At 39.9% G+C, this 24,996-nt stretch overlaps 1 protein-coding gene across 3 annotated transcripts in view; it reads right to left on the minus strand.

Annotated features, from left to right (window-relative positions):
- The window catches only part of WDR64 (WD repeat domain 64), a 151,293-nt gene that overhangs the window by 83,768 nt on the left and 42,529 nt on the right, over positions 1-24,996 (minus strand). For all 3 annotated transcript variants that reach the window (XM_054560845.1, XM_054560850.1, XM_054560856.1), the window contains one exon: positions 7,350-7,429. In XM_054560845.1, the coding sequence (XP_054416820.1) occupies positions 7,350-7,429 (80 nt within the window). The remainder of the gene's footprint in view (positions 1-7,349; positions 7,430-24,996) is intronic.

A 24,996-nucleotide genomic window follows, 5' to 3' on the forward strand; every position in this document is an offset into this window, starting at 1 on the left:
GTGCCTTGAGGACAGGACTTGTTGTTGTTTACTGTCACATATAATCTATAGTAAGAATTCAAAAGATATTTTTTGAACCACTTCAATAACTTCATTGTTGGAATGATGAATCACAGCTCAGAGGTTTAACTATCAAGTGCCCAAAGAGGGGAAAAACATGTATTCAAACAAAAAAAATGGATCTTCATTGAATGTTCATCTAATTTTTTTGGAAGGTCATTTGTTCATTTCAAAGGCTCTCACTTCTTGGAGTGTTATTAAAGGCAGGCTGAAAAAAACTCATTGCATAGCTGATTCTTGGTTTCCATTTCTTAAGAATTGCAATGGAGTGAATTCATTCCCTCCCAAATTTATATATTGAAGCCCTAGCCCCAACACGATGGTGTTTGGAAATGGGGGGCCTTTGGGAGATAATTAGGTTCTGATGAGGTAATGAAAGTGGGCCCTCATGATGGGATTAATGTCCTTATTAGAAGAGACACCAGCTCCTGCTGCCCCAACCCACCCTCTCTCCCCTCTCTCTCCCTGCCATTTGAGATCCTGCACTTCTAGCCTCCAGAAAATTTCTGTTGCTTAAACCTTTCTGTTTACAGTATTTTGTTAAGGCAGCTCAAGTTGGCTAAAACATCAAACAAGATATTTTAGGGGTTGTGGTTGATGAGGAAGTGGAATATTTTCTTAAATTTCAAACTTCCATGCTGCCCTTATTAACAACAAGAGAGAAAATCTCTTGAGAAGTTAACTGTGCACTTAGAAATTTTTTTAAATCTATGCTCCCCCTTCTCTTCTGATACCTTTGTGTTCTTAGTATTTTGCAAGATGTGAAGGATACAAAGAAATTCTAGATATTGTTCCTGCCCAAGGTCTACTTTTTCAGAAGACCCAAGTTTACACCCTTTTAGACTTAGTTTGGTTATTACTCTCCGCAGTGCCTTCCCTAATCACCTTCCTCTGCCCTAAACGGAGTTCAGACTCCTTCTTCTGTGTTTTTACTGTGCTTTCTTCAGCTTTCTTTTACAGCACTAATAATTGTCTGTTTACCTATCTGTTTACCCATTATCTGGTGAGCCTAGTAGTTCTCATTGATAGCAGTGTTTGGCAAGTAGTAAGCGCTTGATACATGTTTGCTAAGTAAATGGGTTGGCTTGTAGAGTCACTCGTGAAGTGGTTAAGGACAAATATTTTGAGCGAATCATATTTGATTTGAAACCTGGCTCTATCACTTAACTAGCTTTATGACTTCGAGTAAGTTGCTTTGCCTCTCTGCATCTGAGTTTTCTTATCTATAAAATGGGGATAAATGGAACTTACATCATAGTTTTATTGTGAAGATTGAGTGGAGTTGTAAATGTGTAACTGAACAGTTTCTGGACCATAAACTAACAATTACTATTACTATTATTCTAAGTTCCTACAATGCATTTAGATTATATTTAGGGGAGAGGAACTGATACACAGATATATGAAATATGATCCCTGCTCTTAAGAGTTTACAATCTAGTAGTAGCAATAAGGTAAGGAGATATAGAGGGTAAACAACTATTTGTAAAGAGTACGTTAAATCTGAAGATAGGTCTTTATACTATAAATATTATGGTTCATAAAGAGTTAATTTCCTGTTTTTTTGTTGCTTTCTATTTTTTCTTTCTTTTTTTTCTTTTCTGTGTGTGTGAAGCCAGAATTTAGATAAAGTCACATATCAAAGAGAGGGTTTTCTTTCCTTTAGCAGATTCTTCTCTCAGTTGGGTGAGTCACTTCATCTAAGTGCATCACTTTTGATGAGATGAGCGGGCTCAGTTCACACAAAAAAGCAGGAGAGAGAGAGTATCTAGTAAACCAGATTTCTGTGGTCCAGGAAGAACACGGGGCTGAGTGGGTGCAAAAAGAACTGATTCAGTCTTAGCTCTGCCAGCTAACTAGTTGTGTGACTTGTCTGGGGCCTCGATTTCCTCATGTAAAATTATAATCTTCAAGGCTCCATCCAGCTCTAAAATTTCATGATTATGTGCTCCAGAGGGAGACATCACTACAGTGAAAGCAGAGGGCAATCTGGAATTTTTATAGGTAGTAAGAAACTCACCAGATATTCAGTTACATGACTCAAACTGACTAATTCCAATAATGCAGTATCTTGCCTGCATTTGCTTTTCATTGGGAATTGCCAAGATGTATCATGCTATTCAGACATGTTCAGAACCTAAGCTTTGCACCCACAGGTGATCTTACATCATGTTGGTGGGACATCCCCTGAAATGGGCATTATCATTCCTGGATGATGAGGCTAGGCAATAGGCTATATCCCCAGAAGAAAATCTATGACTTGTATATCACACGAAGAAGAATGCAATAGAGATCTGCCACCTGAGAAATATCTAGGCCTCTTAAACTAATGGCTTTGTCCATTATTCGTTGTGAAGAAAATCCAATCTTCTGGAGGTTCCCTATTGCCTACTCCACAGATGTCCTCCAGCTCTGCTTGCTTTCGTTGCTTGGAATGGAATCATATGTGGTGGCTTTGTGGAGGCAGAATTAGCAGAAAGGGACAGATGCTAAGCTCTCAAAGCCTATATTATTTCACCTGTATTATTATCACCATCACCATCATCATCATCATCATCATATGTTGATTCATGCTATACTTTGTAGTTATCTATAAACTTGTCTTATACTATTAGGCTTTAAATGTTCGCAGGTTAGGAATACAACCTGACCTTTATAAGGTTAATAGCTTAATCTATAGCAATTGTGCAGAAAATATTTGTTGAACAAAACATGAAAAAAATGCATGCAGAGCCCCCAAAATATCTTTTTGGGAGGTAATTGTGTTTCTACTCTGAACCTTCCATACTAAGAACTTAATTCCTAAAAAGGCTAGTGCAAACACTGTTCATCAAAAATATTCTTGATGGTCACCAAAATAATGCTCAGGAAATTTTTAGGTTTTCTTGGTAAACACTCTGTCCTGGTTTGGCTTTTTTTTTTTTTTTTCCCCTGCAAAACTTGTGCTTTTTTGAAGCTCATCAAATGTCCCTGCACATTTAACACATTCAACTATGCCTAGCAAAGCTGCTTTTATTGTATATTTTGAGTCATCAGCGGGTACATACCGTACATTTAGCAATGGTGCTTGGCTGAGTCACTAATCAACAAGAGTACTCTCCTGAGGAAAATGTGTTTTCAGTTACTGGGAATTGCATTTTCTACTAATAGAGGCTCCATAACTGTGACAATTCAATAAATTATGCATGATGAAAAGTATTAGTTGCTTGTCGGTCATACTACTAAGTGTTTTCTTCCCTCTGTGAGAGAGCTAGAAAACCTATAATTAATACGTTTTCAAGCTGTAGATGAGGGTCTTATAATATAATGAACACTGAGGTTAATGAGAGTCAAATGACTTAATCCAAAAACACTGAAGTGGTTTAAGTCCTAAAACTTTACCAAACACATTTTTCCCCCAGAAATGATTAAAATACTAAGATTACAAAGCCTATAAAAACTGGTAAGTTCTTAACATTTTGTATTCTTTTGTGTGTGAGGGCAAAGGGCTGTGAAGAGAAGTTGGTTAAGATTGATGTGACAGCATAATGTGACAATCAGATTTTGGAGTCAAATTTCACATTAGCCATATATTTAAGTACTGCTTTTTCAAAGGGTTTCATGTGCAGGGTTTGCATTGAAAGAGGAAGAGGGCTAATATTTTTGCCTAACTAAAGACATGCAACGGAGAGAGGAGGATTCATTGCAGTTTGATTCTCAAACGTGTTTGCTGCTTTATCTCTCACACCAAGGGGCTCTCCCTCCCTCATCTCTTGCGTCTTCCTTCTGATGTGTGGTCCAGACCAAAAACTGTGCCCATTTCCGTTGGAAGTAATAAGCCAAGACAGTCATTAACTCAGGAAGGAGCAATGGGGATCAAGCAATTGGGATATAAGTAACCCACGTCTTTTTCTGAAAGTATCCCACTTCTTTTTCTGATTCTAGCATTTGTTTCTTGATGTGTTCTAGACCTCAGTATGGAGATCTTTAAATAACTGTAATTAGTTTGGTTGAGAGACTTGGATTCCTGTTTTTCTTAGAATCATCACTACCAAGTATCAAGAAACTTGCTCCCTACCCAATCCATGACTCCCACACACTTCTTTACAGACTTCTTATCCATATGCCTTCCTTTCTTTTCTTCATGTCCTCACTTGAGTCTTAGAGGTTTGTGGACAATTAATGCTTTGGTTTTTCTGAGTGCACAAAGCTGTAATTATATATTGAGTAGCATCTAATTGGCAAACTGGGTTCCAAATTTTCCAAAGGACATTTTTAGTTTATCTCCCTGTGAACAGGCAGTTATTTAAAAAATAGAATCACAGTATTTTAGGCTCAGAGGGATCTTGAAATGTATTTAGTCCCACTTCCTCATTTTCACCAGATAAGGAAAATGAGCAAAAGGGAGCGATTAAGTGATTGCTGAAAAATCAGAGTTGGTGATTGGCCAGGCAATGGCTAAACCCAGCTGTTCTAACTTCTAGTGCATTGTTTTTATTTGTTGTGCTTGCCAATAGACTACTATATTATCTTTGTAATACTGTTGGAACCATAAGCTAATTTCAGTTTAGTGTTGTAGAAGGCCCAAAGCTGAGCATAGATTTAAATATACATTTTGAATGCACATGTAGTTGAAAAAAAGAATTAACTTTATGGCCTTAGGGGAGATTCCCCAGCCATGAAATAGGAGCTCAGCTCTCTTTATATTTAGCAATATAGGCACTTCAGGGGTGAGGCAGGACACTTTAGATAGGAAACCAAACCGCCCGCTGTGTATGTTTGAGAGTGAGAAATTTGAAGAAATCTTACTATAGACAGAGCCAGTAGCACTTACTCACTAAACATCATGGCTCCTTTAATAGATATTTTTGCTGTAAACTCTTTTGCCAATGAAATATTTATTGATATTTTTATTGATGACGCAGTTTTCTTCTTTTTTAAAAAAATATTTATTGTTTCTTCCCTTTTTAAAGTTTGGGTTTGCAATATAGGCCGCTTTCTTGATGTTTGTTTGTGTTTCTGTTTTGCTCATTTAGGTCTTGCAAGCCTACATGCCTCCTGTCTCTTACAAGGCCACCCTGGCCTCCTTGAGGAACCTCTGGGAGCTCATCTTCTCCCAGATCCAGGTAGCCTAGGGAGCTCTGACATCATTCATCTCCAACCAGATCTTCTCCTGTCACCAAAAGGAATCTTCTCTTGGATGTCTAATCAACACTTGACATTTAAGTTCACAATTGAGCTTTCTTTTGTTCTCCTTCCCCAGGTAAGCACCCACTTCCTAATTTCTTTGTAACTATCAACACAATTGCTACTCTTTCATTTCTCCCACTGTGCAAACGTGGAGCTGGTTGATTTCTCTTACTAATCCCCAAAAGCATTGCATCTTCAAGTCTTATGAATAATTAATTTCCCATGTCTTTGAGGTCGAGTCTTTCTTTTTTTAAATAATAGCACCTACAGTAATTCAGACCCTCTCCATCTGACTCATGTCTTTTCTAACAGTCTCCTAACTGGAATTGCAAATTTCATTTTATCCCAACAAAACCTCCACATTTGCCAAAGTGATTTTGCCAATGTGTTTAAACAGAGAGGATTAATATTTATTGAGAACCTATTATACACCAAGCATAAATTATCTCAATTAATCTTAAACACCATCCTATGAAGTAGGCATCCTTCCTTCCTCCCTCCCTCCCTCCCTTCCTTCCTTCCTCCCTTGCTTTTTCTCTTTCTTTATTTCTTTTCTTTTTTCTTTCCCTTCCTTCCTTCTTTCTTTCCCTTCCTTTCTTTCCTTCCTTTCCTTCCTTCCCTTCCTTCCCTTCTTCCCTCCCTTCCTTCCTTCCTTCCTTCATTCCTTCTTTCCTTCCTTCTTTCGTCCTTTCTTTTTGAGACAGGGTCTTGCTCTGTCACCCAGGATGGAGTGCAGTGGCACAGTCACGGCTCACTGCAGCCTCAACATCCTGGGTTCCAGCAATCCTCACACCTTAGCCTCCCTAGTAGCTGGGGCTACAGGTACACACCAAATGCTCAGCTAATTTTTAATTTTTTTTTTTTTAGAGACAAGGTCTCACTGTATTGCCCAGGCTAGTCTTGAGCTCCTGGGCTCAAGAGATCCTCCTGTCTCAGCCTCCAAAATTGCTGGGATTACTGCTGTGAGCCACTGCGCCTGGCCAGGTATTATTTTCTTATTGTTTGTATTATTAGTAACAAATTTGTATTGAGGACTTTGAATTAGTTTAGTTTTGTTGTTGTTGTTGTTGTTGTTTCGAGACAGGCTCTTGCTGTTGCCTAGGCTGGAGTGCAGTAGTGCAAACATGGCTCACTGCAGCCTCAACCTCCTGGGCTCAAGTGATCCTCTGCCTCAGCCTCTTGAGTAGCGGGGACTAGCAGTCTTTTCATGTTGCCTAGGGCAGTCTTGAACTCCTAGGCTCAAGCAATCCTCCTGCCTCAGCCTCCCAAAGTGCTGAGATTACAGGTGTAAACCATGGAGCCCAGTCAGTTTAATTCCTATAACAACGTTATGGGTAGGTACTATGATCAATTCCACTTACAAATGAGATTGGAGCTTAAAGGAATGAATAGCCTGCCCACCACACAGCTCGCAAGTGAGAGAGCCAGGAGTTGTACCCCCATAGTCTGACTCCAGGGCCCAGGCTCAAGGCCATCCTATGGATATTAAAACCCCAGTATTATAAATAAGGAGTCTGAGTCTCAAAGATCATTTCAGTCCCCTACCTTCCCCCCGAAACTTATTGTGTTACCTTTTTCCTTCCTCTTAGCAGATAACCTTTTTTCTTATTTTCTACCTAACCTATCCCTTAAATGTTGGTATTCTTCATGATTCTCTTCTTGGTCTTCTCGTCTGTTAACTCTAAACCATTGGCTCTTGACCTTTTTTGGTCATGATCTCCTTTGGAGGATTTGATGAAATTTTGAAATTTTTCTCCAGAAGAAGGCACACACACACACATAAGTGCCGAGGGCTCCAGGTCTCCTGGGAGACCCAGGAACTCATGCTCTCACATATAAAAATAAGCTCTAGAGGGATTAAAGCTCTAAAGGTAAAACAAAACAAAACAATAAGAACAAATTCTAGTAAAATACAGGAAAATTTGTCTCACACACTCTTGGGCTGAAGAAGGCTTTTCTAAGTATGTTATCAAATCCGGATGCCAGAAAGAAAAAGACAAACAGATTTGACTTGATACAAATTTGTAAATTCCCTAATGCGTTTTTCCCAGCACCAAAACTCAAAGAGAACAATGTTTGCCAAGTAGAAAACCTGTATGTAATGTGAACCATCCTCTTACCTCCAGTGACAATCACATTTGCTTTAACACAGTAGCAAAAAGTGTTTGCTCCTCTTGGCATGGAAAACTCTCTGACAGGCCTGGAAAACACAAATTAGATGTAAAACGTATATATTTTTCTTTATCAAGTTAATTCTGACTTATAAATAGATTATGTTTGATAGGCTCATTTCTAAGTTGGTTATAAATCCATTTGCCCACAGGCCATATTATAAGTAATGATTAAGTCGTAATTAACAGTAAGAATCTACTTACTCCATTATGTGGTGATATTCACATAGTACTTTGTATTGTTCCTGTTTAAAAGAAAATCCAGCCCTCCATGCTGGGTTTGTGGTTTTGCTTGTGGTGAGGATGGGCCGACCTGTATAAGGTCTTAATCAGGAAAGGATATTGGGTGGTTAAGTGAGTCTGTTGGGTAGCACATAATGCCAGGAACCCTTTTGGACACTTCTCCCTTGCTCACCAGCCACATCCAATCTGCTGTCAAGTCCTGTTAATTTTTCCTCTGAAATATACCTGAAATCTGACCACTTCTTCCCAGTCCCACTGCAGTATGTTGGTTCAACTCTCCATCCTCTCTCCCCAGAACTACTGCAATAAACTGGTAATTTTTCTGCTTCTACTATTTTTTTTTTTGAGACAGGGTCTCGTTTTGTCACCCAGGCTGGAGTGCAGTGGCACAATCTTGGCTCACTGTAACCTCTGTCTCCCAGGTTCAAGCAATTTTCCTGCCTCAGCCTCCTGAGTAGCTGGGATCACAGGCGTGTGCCACCACACCCGGGTAATTTTTGTATTTTTAGTAGAGATAGTGTTTAACCATATTGGACAGGCTGGTCTCGAACTCCCGACCTCACGTGATCCACCTGCTTCAGCCTCCCAAAGTGCTGGGACTACAGGCGTGAGCCACGCGCCTGGCCTGCTTCCACTATTGCCCGTTCTTCTTTCCTCATTCCCAACCCAAATCCCATTGTCATGCTGCAGACAGAGTGACCCTTGTAAAATATGAATTAGATCACATCACTTCTCTCCAGTGGCTCCCTGGTGCTCTAAGAAGACTTCATTTCTTTTACTTGGCTGGCCTGGCCCTGAGTGATCCCTATCACCCTTCCAGGCTCACCCCATGCCCTCCTCTTGCCCCTGTGCTGGATTCTAATCCAGCTATACTAGTCTCTCTCATCAGCCTCCCTTCTGGACATACTGAGCTCTTTCTGTCCTCAAGAGCTTTTGCACAGGCCAGAGATGTTCATCTCCCAGGCCCCAGCCCCACTAACAACCATCCTCCTTTGGGTGTCAGCTTAAATGTAACTTTCTTAGGCCTTTCCTGGACATCACCCTCCCACCTTCCCACCCATCTCCACCAGTGAAACTCTGCCTTTTGTCTTATTCTCCCTTAAAGCATGTAGCATCTACTATATAATATTCATATGTATGTTTTGGGTGTTAGTATCTGTGAATAGTATTGTGCCATGGTTAAAAAAGCTCAAGCTTGAGTGACAATGTGTGGGCTTCCATCCTGGCTCCATCACCATGCTTCAGTTGCCTCACTTAGTAGATGAGACAATGGACAATAATAATACCGACCTCAGAGACTAGCAACAGCTGAAAGCTGTTACTTCCATTGATCAGATGGGGTAACAGGAGGAAACAGGGTTATTGGAAAACAGGGGCCACCCAGAAGGAGCCTAGACAAGATGCCCAGACAAGGAAGTCTGGGAGGAGGCACTTGCAGATCTGAGACACACAAGCAGGGAAGGGGCAGGGAAGAAGAAACCTGGCCTTGTTGCTGTGTATGTACATGTTTTTCTTTTTTTTTCCTTTTCTTTTTTAAAAATACAGAGGGTAGCATATACCATTCTGCTCATTGCTTTTTCACTTAATAATGTATTTTGAAAAGCTGTCTAAATCATATTTTAAAACTGTTCTTTTTTGTATTGCCACCAAATACTCCTTTGTATTACTAAATTAGCACTTATTTAATGTCTGAGGAGAACCCACCTGTCTCAAATTTCCTGTGATTACAAATAATATTGTAATAAACAGTCTCTTGTGAAAGGGCCATTTTTGTATATATAAGTATTTCTATTTTTGTATATATATGAATTTCTAGAAATAGTATTGCAAGTTAAAAGGTATATGTATTTATAATTTTGAAAGATACTGCAGTTCCTTTTTAATTCCCTTTACCCACTGGACTATACTTTTTAAAATGTATCTCTTTACAGAAACTGGGGCTCACAAAGCCTTTCTTTCTTTAGCAGAGACAGAGTCTCACTCTGTTGCCCTGGCTGGAATGCAATGGCATGATCATAGCTCACTGCAGCCTCAGACTCTTGGGCTCAAGCGATCCTCCTGCCTCAGCCTCCCAAGTAGCTGGAACCACAGTATGAGCCACTGCACCTGGCCAAAGCCTAACTTTAATGTAGTTTATATTTTGGAGTTGTGTCTGAGATATTGAACCTAAGGGGTAATAACCAGAAATATCTTGCATTGCAATTATCACCCTAGACCTCGGGCAAGAATGAATTCTTGCCATAGCTGCCTAACTATTGAACTTTCATATTTCTCAATATGAAAGAAATGGATGCAAAATAAACAAAAGTCCATAGAGTCCTCAGAGCACAGTCACAAAATCAGTGAGACAGCATGGAAATAAAGTCTGAACTGAAAACTTTAGGCGGATGCAGATTTATGATTCAGCTGAAACATATCTTATTAGTTTAATGTCAGAAAAAGATGTGAAAAAAAGTTTGCTCAACTAAATTTGAGCATCACAAAGGAGAGATCCATACTCAGCAGTTCAGGCATTCATCTGAGTCTATACTGGATACCATGGGTCATACGTAGCTTTTCCAATTAAATTACTTTATTCTTCCTTAAGCCTAAAGTAAATAGTTATCCTTAGACCTGTATATACAACTTTATCAACATCTTAACTTTACCTAGGTCAGAATGCTCAAGACCTTAGCGTAGTCGTTCCAAAATCTGGTTGTGCATCAGAATCACTTTGGATATTAAAAAAGAAATTCCTAGGCTGGGTGCAGTGGCTCACGCTTGTCATCAAATACTTTGAGAGGCCGAGGTAGGAGGATTGCTTGAGCCCAGGAATTCCAGACCAGCCTGGGCAAATGGTGAAACCCCATCCTTACAAAAACAAAAAACATGGACCTCAGCCCTAACTTGATAAATCAGACTCTCCAAGGGTGGAGTCATAAATGTCTATTAAAATTTTTCTTAAAGACTGGGTGCAGTGGCTCATGCCTGTAATCCCAGCACTTTGGGAGGCCGAGGCGGGCGGATCATGTGAGGTCAGGAGTTCGAGACCAGCCTGGCCAACATGCTGAAACCCTGTCTCTAGTAAAAATACAAAAATTAGCCAGGCGTGGTGGTGCACGCCTGTCATCCTAGCTACTCAGAAGGCTGAGACAGGAGCCACTGGACCCTTGAAGGGGAATTTCCAGTGAGCCGAAATTGTGCCACTGCACTCTGGCCTGGGGAAGTCTGTCTCAAAACATAAAAAATTCTTACAATTATTTTTCATGCACACCACTGACATTTATTTGTAAATTATGTTCATATATTACTGAATTAAAATTATATAAACATAAAACAGACAACAATAAAATAATGAGATAATAATTTAAAGGAAAGAAAACTTCTAGAGTTTTCTGCCCCCATTTGATGGATCATCTTGCATACCCCCTGGAGTATATTCGTCCTGCTTTGCAGACCTCACAGGACATGGGCTGGCTCCTGATAGTTTCAAGAAAGAATGAGCACTCTTTGGCTCTTCTTATGAGAGCCCCAGTAAAAAGAAGAGGTGGGATGGGCAGACTTCTATAGGGCCCTACCATAGAGTGGGTGGAGCAGGACAGGGCCAACTGGTAAAGTGGACTTAGAATGTACTGTGGACGTGAGGTCAGGAGACCTAGATTCTGGCTGTGTTCTGTTGCTAAATATATGACTTTAGAAAAGTCACTTAATCTTGCTGAGCTACAGTGTCCCCACTTATGAAATCAAGGGTTGACTATGACCTAAATAGTTTCTTCCATTCGTAAAATCTTAGATACTGTCCTTCCCCTATAGCTGCAGCTGGGGCGGGGTCAAGCAGGGCAACTGCGCAGCCTTTGTGGATGGCATCCCAGAGCTGTGTGGGGCACAGCCTGCACAGCCTATCACAGTGGTCCCTGGTTGGGGTACACATACATGAATAAGGACTCTCATAATTCATCATACTTTCTGAGCAGCAATGCACCTAGATGTGGAGGAAGAAGCAAAATCAGAACAGGCTGGTGGGTGGTGAGAGATCTTGATTTCTGGATTCTTTGAAGGTTGCTGGCTATAAAATTTTATATTGGAAAGGCTTAGGCTTGTAATATGTTTGAAAAGTTCTGCTGTGTCTAAGATTGCTAAAAAATTAGTTTTTCATGTCAAAAAATGTCTAGGGCTCGTAAGAGAGTTAAGGAGAGAGGACAGTTGACTCTAAGTGTACTCCAAAAGGGAAATACGCAAGGTAGGAAAGTTGCCAGGGGCAGCAAAACCTATGAAGGAAGTAGAGTTTTTAGGGCTTACTCAGTGGGTCCTCAGTCAGTGAGTCAACAACATTTATGAGTGCCATCTCTACGCCCAACACTGCCCTAGGGGATAGATACATCAGTGAACTTCAAGAAGAGAGGTGAGAGTGTCCATCAGTTGAGGGTCACAAACTCAAAGTCTGCAGCAGCCAGGCAGGTAAACTAGCTGGGAGAAGGGGTTGGGTGTGACACCACAGGGAGAAGGGGGGCTGTGGTGAACTGAGAGTGCATGCCCATGAAAAGGGGGAGCCCGGGCCCAGAGCCAGCCAACGTGCACAACAGGAAAGGCAGGTTCACCGCAACAAGCAGAGATCAAAAAAATAAGTGATCCCCCAAACACATTTTATAGCTGCATTTAGCTAACAGGCTACCAGTTTGCAGGAATAGCTCTCATATTTTTTGAAATAGACACTACAATTACAAATCAATTATTTAAATAAAATTTGTTAAAATGTCTTAATGGGTGAAAATAATCACCTGAAAAAAATTGATTTTTAAAAATTGAATAAAAAATAATGCAAAATAACCAAACACTGCTAGATAGAAAGCTTTACTAAATGGAAGAACAGATAGTAATATCTCTATGTGAAAGAATACTTCTAAAATATTTAAAACAGTTTTTTGAACTAATTTAAATCTACTTTGTAAGTAGTTATCCTTCTATCAAATGCAAAGTTCATAAAAGGAGTCTCAATTTAGTAACACAAATCAAAAGTCAGTATTTAGACTTTTGAAAATGCTTAAATGTTCCAGATGAGAAGTGGTTAAGTTCTAACTGATGACTCATTTACAGGTTTGCCAGTGACATACTTTGTCACCATAGCTGCTTGGCTGAATGAACTGAACTGGATGTAGTACAAACCAGGAAGGGCATTATTTTCTTTTACCCTGTCTTATCTTGTCACCTCGCCCCAACAGCAAATCTTCTTGGGCCAATTCCCATTAGGATGGCTCCAGCGAAGCTACCTTCTGTGGCCCAAAGGGAATTCACAGGATGCTGGACAGTATCAGTGTGAATGCAGCCTTGCCACTCTGTGGCAGGTTCCTCCAGCCAGGGTCGACCTGATCCTTAGGCACAGCTGGCACAAGGCCTGGAGCCCAAAGTACTTTTAGGGGCCCGTGGAAATATTCTAATTGCACTTAAAATCAGAAGGCAAAAATAAAAGCTTAGGGTCATAGGACATTAGAATTTTTAGGGCCCATGAAAACATACTGAATTTTTCCTAAGACAGAAGAAAAATGTTGAAGACATAAAAGTATATGAAAAATAATGTGTAAGATTGATAGTATTATGGTGGGAGGGACCTATAAAGGCAAAAATACCCAGGGCCAGGAAAGTCAGAATGTGGCCCAGCCTGCAGCCTTCAGAATTCTCCATGAGGGCCAGGCATGGCGGCTCACACCTGTAATCTCAGCACTTTGGGAGGCCAAGGTGGGAGGATCATTTGAAGCCAAGAGTCTGAGACCAGTCTGGGCAACATAACAAGACTCCATCTCTACCAAAATTAAGAAAAATTAGCCAGGCGTGGTGGCACACGTCTGTATCCGCAGCCACTCAGGAGGTTGAGGCAGGAAGATTGCTTGATCCCAGGAACTCGAAGGTGCAATGAGCTATAATCATGCCCCTGCCTTCCAGTCCAGGTGACGGGGTAACATTAAGACCTTGTATCTTTTATTATTATTTATTTATTTATTTTTTTTTTTAGAGACGGAGTCTCGCTCTATCGCCCAGGCTGGACTGCAGTGGTGTGATCTCGGCTCATTGCAAGCTCTGCCTCCCGGGTTCACACCATTCTCCTGCCTCAGCCTCCTGAGTAGCTGGGACTACAGGTGCCCACCACCATGCCCTGCTATTTTTTTTTTTTTTTGTATTTTTAGTAGAGATGGGGTTTCACCGTGTTAGCCAGGATGGTCTCGATCTCCCGACCTCGTGATCCACCCGCCTTGGCCTCCCAAAGTGCTGGGATTATAGGCTTGAGCCACTGTGCCAGGCCAAGACATTGTCTCTAAAAAGAAAAAAAATAAATTCTCCATGAGGAAGCGAGTAGTGGTCATTGCGTACATGTGTCACATGTCAAGCTTGCCCAAGGTAAGCCTGTGAGTTCTGAGCCTCAGCAACTAGCTACTGGGGAGCTAAATGCGTTTCCCCACTTTAGGCTCTTCTGGAGTAGATCTTCCTGGACCTACCAGCACTTGCTTTGTAGCACCAGAAGCTCTCGCCCCAACCTTCACTCCCATTTTGGGGAAGGCAGACAAAATGCCCTGCATTCCCCCATTGGCCCACAACTAGGTACCTTAATCCCTCTTTTCAATTATTTTAGAATTGCTGGTTGTATCATATTCACATTTGCTGGCAAGGGATGATGGTGTAAAGGTCATGGGTCTAGAACGATCCTCTCCAGTAATTCTTGAGGATGGTCTACTATACCTCTCTTTAGAATGGCATTAGCTGAAATTCTAAGACAGCAGGAAAAGAGCCATTTGATACCCTATTAACCAATTATGAACAAATCTAACAACTTTTTACTTAAATTTCTCAGCATGTGGAATTGTGTTCATACTTCCCATTTTAAAAATTTCAGTTTCTTAAGGATATTTGCCCTTTAGATGTAATTACTCTATTTTCCTATAAAAAATAATGATAGGAGCCCACATAATTAAATGAATTACAAATGAGTGAACTGTGCCTTTAAATAAAACTTGTTTCAAGTAGAAAGGCTCATATAATTGATGTCAATTTGGAAAATGAAAGATGGCCTGCTTTCCAGTATTTCATGTTCATATTCAGCTGCATATTCTTTGAAAGATTGCTTTTTCATTCTGTTACTAGAAGTATCTTACTCTAACCAGCATGCATAAAAAATCAAACATTTTGTGAGAAATCTATCATGATAATATTAACCAGCATTTCGATAGCACTTTAAGAGTGAAGAGTGTTTTCTCATATACTTTCCAGTGCATTGAGATATCAGTTTGGTGTTTGCACTTGAGCCCAGGTCCACCACATCATGCTCCCTTCTCAGGATGGCAGGGGTGGGGTTGGGAAGGAAAGAGACTGTCCTCTTGGCCAGGACACCTTAGTGAGCCCCACCTGTAAACACCACCCATAACAGAGTGGCACCAGACTCACAGTTTCATGTACAACGTGGGCCCATGATGTTCATTCATAACAAGATAAAATGTAGATACCATGTGATATGGTTAGGCTTTGTGTCCTCACCCAGATCTCATCTTGAATTGTAATCCCCAAGTATTGAGGAAGGAACCTAGTGGGAGGTGATTGGATCATGGTGGGGGCTTCTCCCAACGTGTTGTTCTTGTGTTAGTGAGTGAGTTCTCATGAGATCTGATGATTTTATAAGTGTTTGGCAAGTTCCTCTTTTGCTCACTTTTCTCTCTCCTGCCATCATGTGAAGAAGGTCCTTGCTTCCCTTTCACCTTCCACCATGATTGTAAGTTTCCTGAAGCCTCCCCAGCCATGTGGAACTGTGAGTCAATTAACCTCTTTCCTTTATAAATTACCCAGTCTCAGATAGTATCTTTATAGCAGTGTGAAAATGGATTAATACACACGGTTCTTTGAATAAGAAGGCTCCCAATAAATATTTGTTTGAATATCCTTAAGGGACAAATACCTGATTGACAATAACCACTTCCCGGAGTCACACAGAATAGAAATGTATTGATTCTGGGAAGTTCATTGTGACTTTTTCCCTGATCCCCCTGAAATGATAGCAATTTTAAAGAGAAACATTTTCTGACAGTTTCTTCAAAACAGAAAAAAAAAAAACAACAACTTTTGATAGAGTCCCCTATCAAAAGTCCCTGGCTGAATTACCACATGCTTCGTCTCAGACTTTTCTCCTGTTGTTCCATGAATTAATGAGCGTGATGCTGGGAGAGAAGCAGAGTCATCAGGTAGAAGGTAAAGGGGTGACTCTTTTCAGGGGGCATGCGTTACACGATTCGGGTTGTTCACTGAATGGAAGGCAATGCTGCAGATGGGAAGCATCCCAAGGGAACTGTGTGATTGCTGAAGAAGCAGCGCTATTGAGTCAGCAGAGTCCCTCAATATTTTCTCCCGGTGACGGTGAGGTAGTTGGTGGGGAATGAGGGCAGGAAACAAGGAATAAGGCGTTTCCGTTTTCTCCTTTATGATATAAGAGGAAAGAAATTTCAGAATGCCTCAGGTAAGGCATTTTTTAAAAGTGGCCCTAACTCTGTATTACTGCCTCTTATTGATCCATATTGTGCCCATTCCCAAGGGGCAAGGGAGGGTGCAATAGAAAATTCTACATCAGTCATTGGCAAACTTTTTCCATAAAGAATAAGATAACAAATATTGTAGATTTTGCCATAAAGTCTCTGTTGTCACAACTACTCAACTCTGCCACTGTAGCATGAAAACAATCATAGATAACACAAATAAGTATGGCTATGATTCCCTTACAACTCTATTCATGAGCAGTGAAATTTAAATTTCATATCAATTTTATGGGTCATAAGATATTATTCTTTTTTAAAACTTTTGTTTCAGTCATTGAAAAATGTAAAAACCATTCTTAGTTTGCGGATGTTATAAAAACAGGTGACTCATTGGATCTGGCCTTGGGCTACAGTTTGCTAATCCCTGCTCTAGATGTAGGAACAGGAAGCTTAAACCAGTGCACAGACTAATCTATGATAGCTTCATCTCTTCTCCTTTGTATTCAAGTTCTTTTTTTTTTCCTTTAAATCTTTTCAGTATCTTTCTTAGGGGAACAAGAAAAGGAGCCAACATTTATTGAGTACTTTGTGTCAGGCATTAAACAAGGCACTTTACATGATTTAACAAGTAATTTTTATAAGACTATCATGTAGGTATATTCATTACCATTTAAAGATGGGGAAACTGAGGTAAGAAGAACTAATGGTAAAGTGTTCAATGGTCACAGGGTTAGTGAGTGCTAGGACAGAAACCAGTTCTGTCTCCGCAGCAACCTTACCAAGGGGCACTATACCCTTTCTAATATTATAATCTGCCTCTGAGTTGGGTAACTAATGAAAAGTAATGCTGAGTAGTTAGTTGCATATCTCTTGGAAACTGTCGAGCTATCAAAGGGTTTGAAGGTTCAGCTTATGTCTTGCAACAGGCAACATGTTTGCATGGCATAATTAATTGCAGATGTTTATTTTCTTGCTAGTACAGAACTCCATTTGTGAAATTACCATACAAAATTACAAACAGAATGGTAATCACTTCTGAAATGGAAATTTTTTTGAGAGGATTTTTTTCCTGTCTTCTTGGGAGCTATTGGCTCCCATTTTAACAGCTGGCCAATTATGTATTGTATAAATGCAGCTTTATCTGGCTCAACTTAAGATTCATTATAGGAAATTACAAAAATAGGAATATGTTGAGTCCAGGGATGGAGTGGACCCAATTCTCAGTCTATTGAGATGACTTTACAATGGCAGTAGCTGCTCAGGAAAATATGATTACACTACCTCACTTGAGAAGGCTCTTCAGCTTCTAGATTTAGGAGCGTGGCCCAAGTGAGGAAGTAGTTGAAAAGCTCATCTAGAGTTTGACTCAACAGATCAATGACCACTGTTTGCTGAGGTTGTCATTACTACTCAACTGACTTCCTGAGTTCTTCTCAGACGAATACATTACCAACCAAATTCCAGGAAGCCCAGAACCGGGCTCAAAGACAAACTCCTGACTATTGCAAAGTAGATATTGTTCAGAGCAAAGATCAGATTGCACTGGTTAATCAGAAAAGTAAAACCTTCTAGATAATCTAAGTGTTCACAATTACTGAGTACCAAACCTGTGGAACACGATGGAGAGTAGGAATTTAATGCCCCTACAATACCATTACGTAACTTACAAATATTTACAAATATACATTTTGAAAAAAACATATAAACAACAAAAAATTGCTTTAAACCCAAAGAATGGCTGTGTGTGTGTGTGTGTGTGTGTGCACGTGCACACGCGTGTGTGTGTGTAAATGGAATGGAGTGAATTAAGAGAAGGAGATTGTGAAAATGTGCGTAACTCAACTTTGCTTTTGAGGTTACTCCCCGCAAAAGGTATTATATTTGATTAAACCATGCTAGTTGAAGGGCATATTTTTGTTGTCAAAAAGAAGACGATGTCCAGTCTTTAGATAGAAAAAGATTACTACCTCATTTAAAGCCTAACACAAACTTCACAACCTGATTGACAGATCCTAATGCTTGAACAAAGGGAATGTTGGCATCATCATAATTGGTTCCCAGAGGAAAATATGAGTGCCTTTCCTTTTCTCTGGTGTTGGGGTATTTATTATTTTCATGGATTTTGACAGCACACGGAAATCAAAGTCTTCTTTAAAAGTCCATTCTTCAGGAAAGCTTAAAGGACTGTAAGCAAATAATAATACTTTCCATTCGTATAGCATTTTACAATTTCCAGAGCACCTTCACCCATCTCAGCTTATTTGACCATCACAAAAATCCTGAGATAAGAAAGTTAGTGCTATTTCCATTCATAAAGGAGGTTATTGAGGTTCAAATAACATCAGTAACATGCCCAAGACCACATGGCCAACAAATAAGTTGGCAAAGGTTACATTAGAATTCTTTTGCTCCCTTGAAGCAAGTGAGCAAAGTGCTCCCTTGCTCACTTATATTCTATTATAGTAAATAGTGCCATGTAAACAGTCCTTCCAGCCAGAAGCCTGACAGTCACCTGTTCTCAAACATTCTTCCTCTAGATATTTGTATGATTTGATATTCACCACATTCAGATCTCTGCTCAAATGTTGTCTCTTCAGAGCAGTCTCTCCTGACCATCCTATCAAATATACTGCCTCCCCTCACTATCTATCCTCTCCCTTCAATTTGTACTACTTATTTAATTGTTTATTATCTGTCTCTCCCACTAGAAGAGGAGCCCCATGAGAGCTGTTAGTCTCTTTTGCATGCCATTATATTATATCACTACCTGGAACAGTTAGTTTTTGGTCTAAAATAGGTATGCAATAAATATGCTAATAATAAAAAAGGAAACAGATTCCTCCCTCTCCTTTATTCTTCTCATCCAGTAGGCCACCAATTCTTGTAAGTTATGCAAGAATATCTGTTCTCTCTCTGTCCCTACTTCCACTGGTGAAGCCCAAATGCTCATCATTTCTCTTCTAAAGTAGTATTGTCATATCTTCATCAATTGGTCTGCCTCCTTTGAGCTTGCCCTTCCCCAGTCCATTCTCCACTCTGCTGTTAGGGTGATCTGCTGTCAAAAACATTTTTTTACTCTCTTGTTGAAAGCATTCAATGGCTTCCGATAGCTTTCAGGTTAAAATCCCAACTCTTTAGCATGGTATGCAGGTCGTTTCATGTTTGGATTGTCTAGCCTTATCTTTCCCAACTCTTCTCTCACTCAGTTCTCCAATTATATTGAACCATTTGCAATTTTGAGAACTCACCATCTTCTCTTTCTCTTCCATATCTTTGTGAACACCACTTCTGTATTGTGTCTATTTATCCACTCTGCTACCTCTCAATTGTTTTGCCTAATTTTTACCAATTCTTCAAAATTCGGCATTTGTGACATCTTCAGGAAGCCTTCCTCAATTCCCCGCCACCCCTACAATCCTAACCTAAGATGTTCTAAGCACTCCCATCATACCCCTCTCTTACATCTGTATCATGGCACTTATCACCCTCTGTGGGAATTCATTCATTTGTTTTCTCCTTCATTACACATGAGGTCAACAACCTAGTCTTATTCATCTTTAAATTCCTAGCACCTACTACAGTGTCTTAAACATAGTAATTCATCAATAAGTATTTGCTAAGTAAATACATATTCAGATGGCTGCTGTAGAGTTTCTTCTGGAATTATTTTTGTAGTTTTGCCTAAATAATGGAGTAATCAGAAAGTGAATGTTGCATGTATTGGTAACCCTCACCAATCTTAGTGTCTTATAAAGACACATCTTTCAACATAATTAAGATGCAATAAATAAAAATTGAGGCATGTGATATGGTTTGGCTGTGTCCCCACCCAAATCTCATCTTGAATTGTAGCTCCCATAATCCTCACATGTCATGGGAGAGACTCTGTGGGAGATAATTGAATCATGGGGGCAGTTACCCTCATGCTGTTCTTGGGATAGTGCATGAGTTCTCATGAGATTTGATGGTTTTATAAAGGCCTTTTCTCTCAGTTTGCTCATTCTTCTCTTTCCTGCCACCATGTGAAGAAGGATGTGTTTGCTTCCCCTTCCACCATGATTGTATGTTTCCTGAACCCTTTGCAGCCCTGCGGAACTGTGAGTCAATTAAACCTCTTTCCTTTATAAATTACCCAGTCTTGGGTGTGTCCTTATAGCAGCGGAAGAATGGACTAATACAGCATGAAAAGGGTATCTAACCTATCTTGGAAGAAAGGTGCTGGGGAGCAGTCAGGAAAATTCCTTGGAGTAGGTACCATCTGATCCTTAAAGATCTCTGGAGGATGGGGGACAGAAAGAAGAGGAAGAATGGGGAGGGTATTTCAGGCTCAAAATATGTCCAAAGTTCCAGTATGGGGGTTTCAAGGGAGCAGCAAGCAGTTCAGATTTACAGGAAGCTAAGTACAAGGCAGTGAAGGGCACTGAAGGGGATGAAGTGAGGGGTATCCGGGGGGCTAGATCATGAAAGTGCTGTGGGGAGGGGACAGAGAACTGTGAAAAGTATTGAGATGTTTGGATGACATCTTCAGGAGAATACCCTGGAAGATTAATGAACAATAGTTTTGACAGGGATAATATTGAGGCAAGAGGGCAGTTGGAGATAAGGGCCAGGAGAGTGAAAGGAATAGAGATAAAGAAGATAGGACAGATTCCATGAGTGGTTATGAGGCAATATGGACAAATTTGGTGATTACTGGTTTGTGGGGATCAAGGAAGAGAAGAAAATCATGTGAGGTGACAGGTTTCCAGCTAGAGTGATGGATGGAGCATAGTGCCATCAAGCAAAATACAAAATGCTATAGAAGGTATATATTTTAGAGTGGGGGAAGTTAAGCTCAGATATGATCATATGAGTCTGAGGGACTATGAGATATCCAAGTGCAGATGTTGAGCAAGAATAAGTCCCAAATTCAAGATAGCTTGGGTTTCATCAGTACATAGTTAGCAGTGTATTGAAGAATACAACTATCACCCAAGAAGAGGATAGAATGTAAGAAGAAAAGTTGGCTAAGGACCAGATGCTAGAGAATGCCACCATTAAGAGAAGGCATGAAAAGAAGAATCACAAGAAAAAAGAACCAACAGTAAGATACTGGGAGAGAACTCTGGCTTCCCAGAAACCAGGAGAATAGTTTCAGGGTAGGTGAGATCAGTAATGCTGAGTGTCCTGAGGCTTTCTGATTCCACAGAGTAGATAGGGAAGAAACTACATTAGAGAGGGTTATGGAGGGAATGAATAACATCAAGGAACTGGAGGCAGTGAATGCAGAGTACTCTTCTGGGAAGTTAAAATAAGAAGGAAAGAAAAGGTGTAGTGTGATTGTTAGAAGGAAAATGTAGGTCAAAGGAAGGGTTACTCATATCAACAGAGACTTGAGCATTATAGTTGGAAAATAAGAGTTTTAACCTGGCCATGGTGGCTCCTGCCTGTAGTTCCAGCTAGCCTGTTCAACCCTGCACCGCTCACTCCAGTCAGGGTGACACAGTGAGACCCTGTCTCTAAAAATAGAGAAAGAAAATAAGGAGACAGTGGAAGAGCTGAGACAGCAAGATCCTGGAGAAGATGGAAGGAGTTGAGCATAAGGTCACCAATGGAAGGTTTGATACTTTAACCTCTGAAACAAAAAGAAAAGAAGAATAGGTACGGCCAGAGATAATTTTGAAAGGTATGATGTGTTGAAGAATTCCCCTTGAGGCTCCAGGTTTTGTCATCATATAGGAGGACAGGATATCAGTGAAGAGTGAAAGGGGCAGAAGTCTGGAATAGTCGCTGGAGAAAATGAGACAGGAAGTAGAGCAAAGTCATGTAAAGGGATTAGGAGTCTAGGCTAAGGGCTCTGCTAACAGAAGGGTTGGGGTTCTGCAATCAGATGCAGTGAGCAGATAGGGATGTAAGGCCAAGAAAATGCTGGTGAGATATTATCAAAGATGATTAACCTGGGGTCCAGGTCAATAGGAAGGGAAAAAAGTAGAGGAGAGGGCTGACAAAATTTGAGATAATGAAGAGATCAAGGTGTCAGAGGCATTTGAACCAGAGCAACTCCATCTGGAATAGGGGCTGGGTAAAATAAGGCTGAGACCTGCTGGGCTACATTTACAGAAGTTAGGCATTCTTAGTCACAGGATGAAATAGGAGGTCAGCACAAGATACAGGTCCCAAAGACCTTGCTCATAAAACAGGTTGCAGTAAAGAAGCCAGCCAAATCCCACCAAACCCAAGATGGCCATGAGAGTGACCTCTGGTCATCCTCACTGCTCATTATATGCAAATTATAATGCAGTAGCAGGCTAAGAGACACTCCCACCAGTGCCATGACGGTTTACAAACACAAGGACAATGTCAGGAAGTTACCCTATATGGTCTAAAAAAGGGAGAAACCCTCAGTTCCAGGAATTGCTCACCCCTCTCCCAGAAAACTCAGAAATAATCCATTCTTTGTTTACCATATAATTAAGGAGTAACTATACATGTATTCGGTCAAGCAGCCCATGTCGCTGCCTGGCCTATGGAGTAGCCTTTCTTTTATTCCTTTACTTTCTTAATAAACTTGCTTTCACTTTACTCTATGGACTCGCCCCAAATTCTTTCTTGTGTGAGGTCCAAGAACCTTTTCTTGGGGTCAGGATCAGGATCCCTCCCCAATAACAAAGATATCTGAGACTTCAGTGAGGTCATTGAGTAGCTGTAGTGGGAGTTAGAGTGTTCAAGAGCTGATAAGATAAAAGAGGAGGTCAGAGAAAGGAACTTTCTCTGAAGATAACTTTTTCTGAAAGAAAAAATTCCAGGTGCTGTAAGTTGTTAGGGTCTTATCAGTGTTATTCAGACTAATGCTTTTTTCTTTTTTTTTTTTTTTTTTTTTTTTTGATACAGGGTCTCATTCCATCCCGCAGGCTGGAGTACAGTGGTGTCATCACTCACTGCAGCCTCTACCTTCCAGGCTAAAGTGATCCTCCCATCTCAGCCTCCCGAGTAGCTGGGACCACAGGCGCATGCCACCATATCTGGCTAATTTTAAAATTATTTGTAGCAACAGGATCTCCCTATGTTGCCCAGGCTGGTCTTGAACTCCTGGGCTCGAGTGATTCTCCCACTTTGGCCTCCCGAAGTGCTGGGATTACAGGCTGAGCCACTATGTCTGGTCTCAGAATAATGCCTTGATTTCTATTTTATAATCTCAGCATCGGCAGTAGGCAATTAAATGCACCAGTATAAAGATACTCTTTAAGAAAGTAGAAATAAGCCACTTCATCCCCCCAAATGCAGACTTGGTATGTTTATTGTGGCTGCTATAACATTTCTTGTTAATGAAATCACTGCCAAGTTTATTTTTATAGTCCTCTAAATAAGATTTCTTGTTCTTATCTTTTTAGGCTTGCTGAGAACTATTGTTTATTACTCCCTTTTCTTCTACTGTGCCTATAATTCTAAACCATTCAACTGATCTTTGATATATCATGCTTTGCACTGATAATTATCATCCTATGCAATGGTGTGCTGGTAAATGTGTAATATTCAGCTGCAGCCAGGGAAAGCAGGGTGGGTCGACTGATTTTTAGAGTTTGCTGTTTTCCATGCTATAAATATGGTAGCATGGCTGCTTCCAAATTACCAGTGTGACAGCTCTAAACACGGAGTTAGGAAAAAAACATATAGTTGTGCACCATTGTACTGTGTAGTATTTTCTGAGGATATTTAAAAAAAAACCCTCAAGAACATAGACAATGGTAAATTGTAATAAATAAAAAAGAAGTGACGTATTTTGAGTATTTACTGCCTTTGTTCTTTATATAATTGAATTACTAGCTTATATAATTCAATTTTGAATGATGACAGTGATTGTTTGTTTGATTGTTTTTGGCTTAGGTTTGACATCCCAAGATGACAATGTTTAACAACAGGCTTGCCTAATTCCTGAAATTTTAACAATCAACTCTCATAAGCTAATATGAGCTGGCTTCAACATACCACTGACTTTATGTCTGTATTTTTTATCTTACCACTTAAATTTTAAGCATGTAGAGGCAGGGGTCATGGCTTAGATATATTTGTATTGTCCATAGTGCTTATCCCATAGCGACTTACTAAATATTTGTTGGATAACAGATATATTTCTGGACTAAAAGCTATATATGACCTGTATAAGTTTCTGGTTGCTACATTAGTTGTTATAATCACCCTGGTAGATGTGCTGGAAATGTTTGCCCTGGTAAAATCGAGGCTATAGATCTGTGTATCTTGGAAATGAACATGTTTTCTCTGGATGTTGAAGTAGAATATGTCTTCTGTAGGACTACAAGGGCATATCAATCTGCATATGTTTTCACAGTGTTCCTTTATGGTTATCAATGTATCATGAATTGCCAGCATAGGATACAATCACATTGGATATAAACTTGCATCTATTTCTTAATTAAATGTTTCAGAAATGCACTCCTTTAAAATGCAAGAGTATAATCACTAGCAGTTAATTATATTACAGAAACTAAATGAAACTATGCAATTAATTATGCCATATAAATGATATTTGTGGAATCCAATCTGGTGTCAAGAAATGAAATTGTTTTTAATGTGCTGTGAAGGGTTTCTAATTTGTCTCTCAGTGCAATATGTTATACACCAAAATAAACATTTCATCCTTTCTAGAGGAGTGAAAAAAAAAGTATCTTTCATGAAGTCTACAATTTTCAAGAAAATCACATTTTAGAAAAAATCACATCTTAGAGATGTGATACGCTGTTCTTCCATTAAATTTCTAATTCTGTTATTTCATTGCTTAAATTAAAAACCTCAGAATTTAAATGAATTCTAACTCTGTATATGCAGAGGCTATTTTTTGTGACTCTTTTTTTGTGTGAATTTCATTTAAA

This window comes from Pongo abelii, chromosome 1 (assembly GCF_028885655.2).
Source record: "Pongo abelii isolate AG06213 chromosome 1, NHGRI_mPonAbe1-v2.0_pri, whole genome shotgun sequence".
Taxonomy (NCBI): domain Eukaryota; kingdom Metazoa; phylum Chordata; class Mammalia; order Primates; family Hominidae; genus Pongo; species Pongo abelii.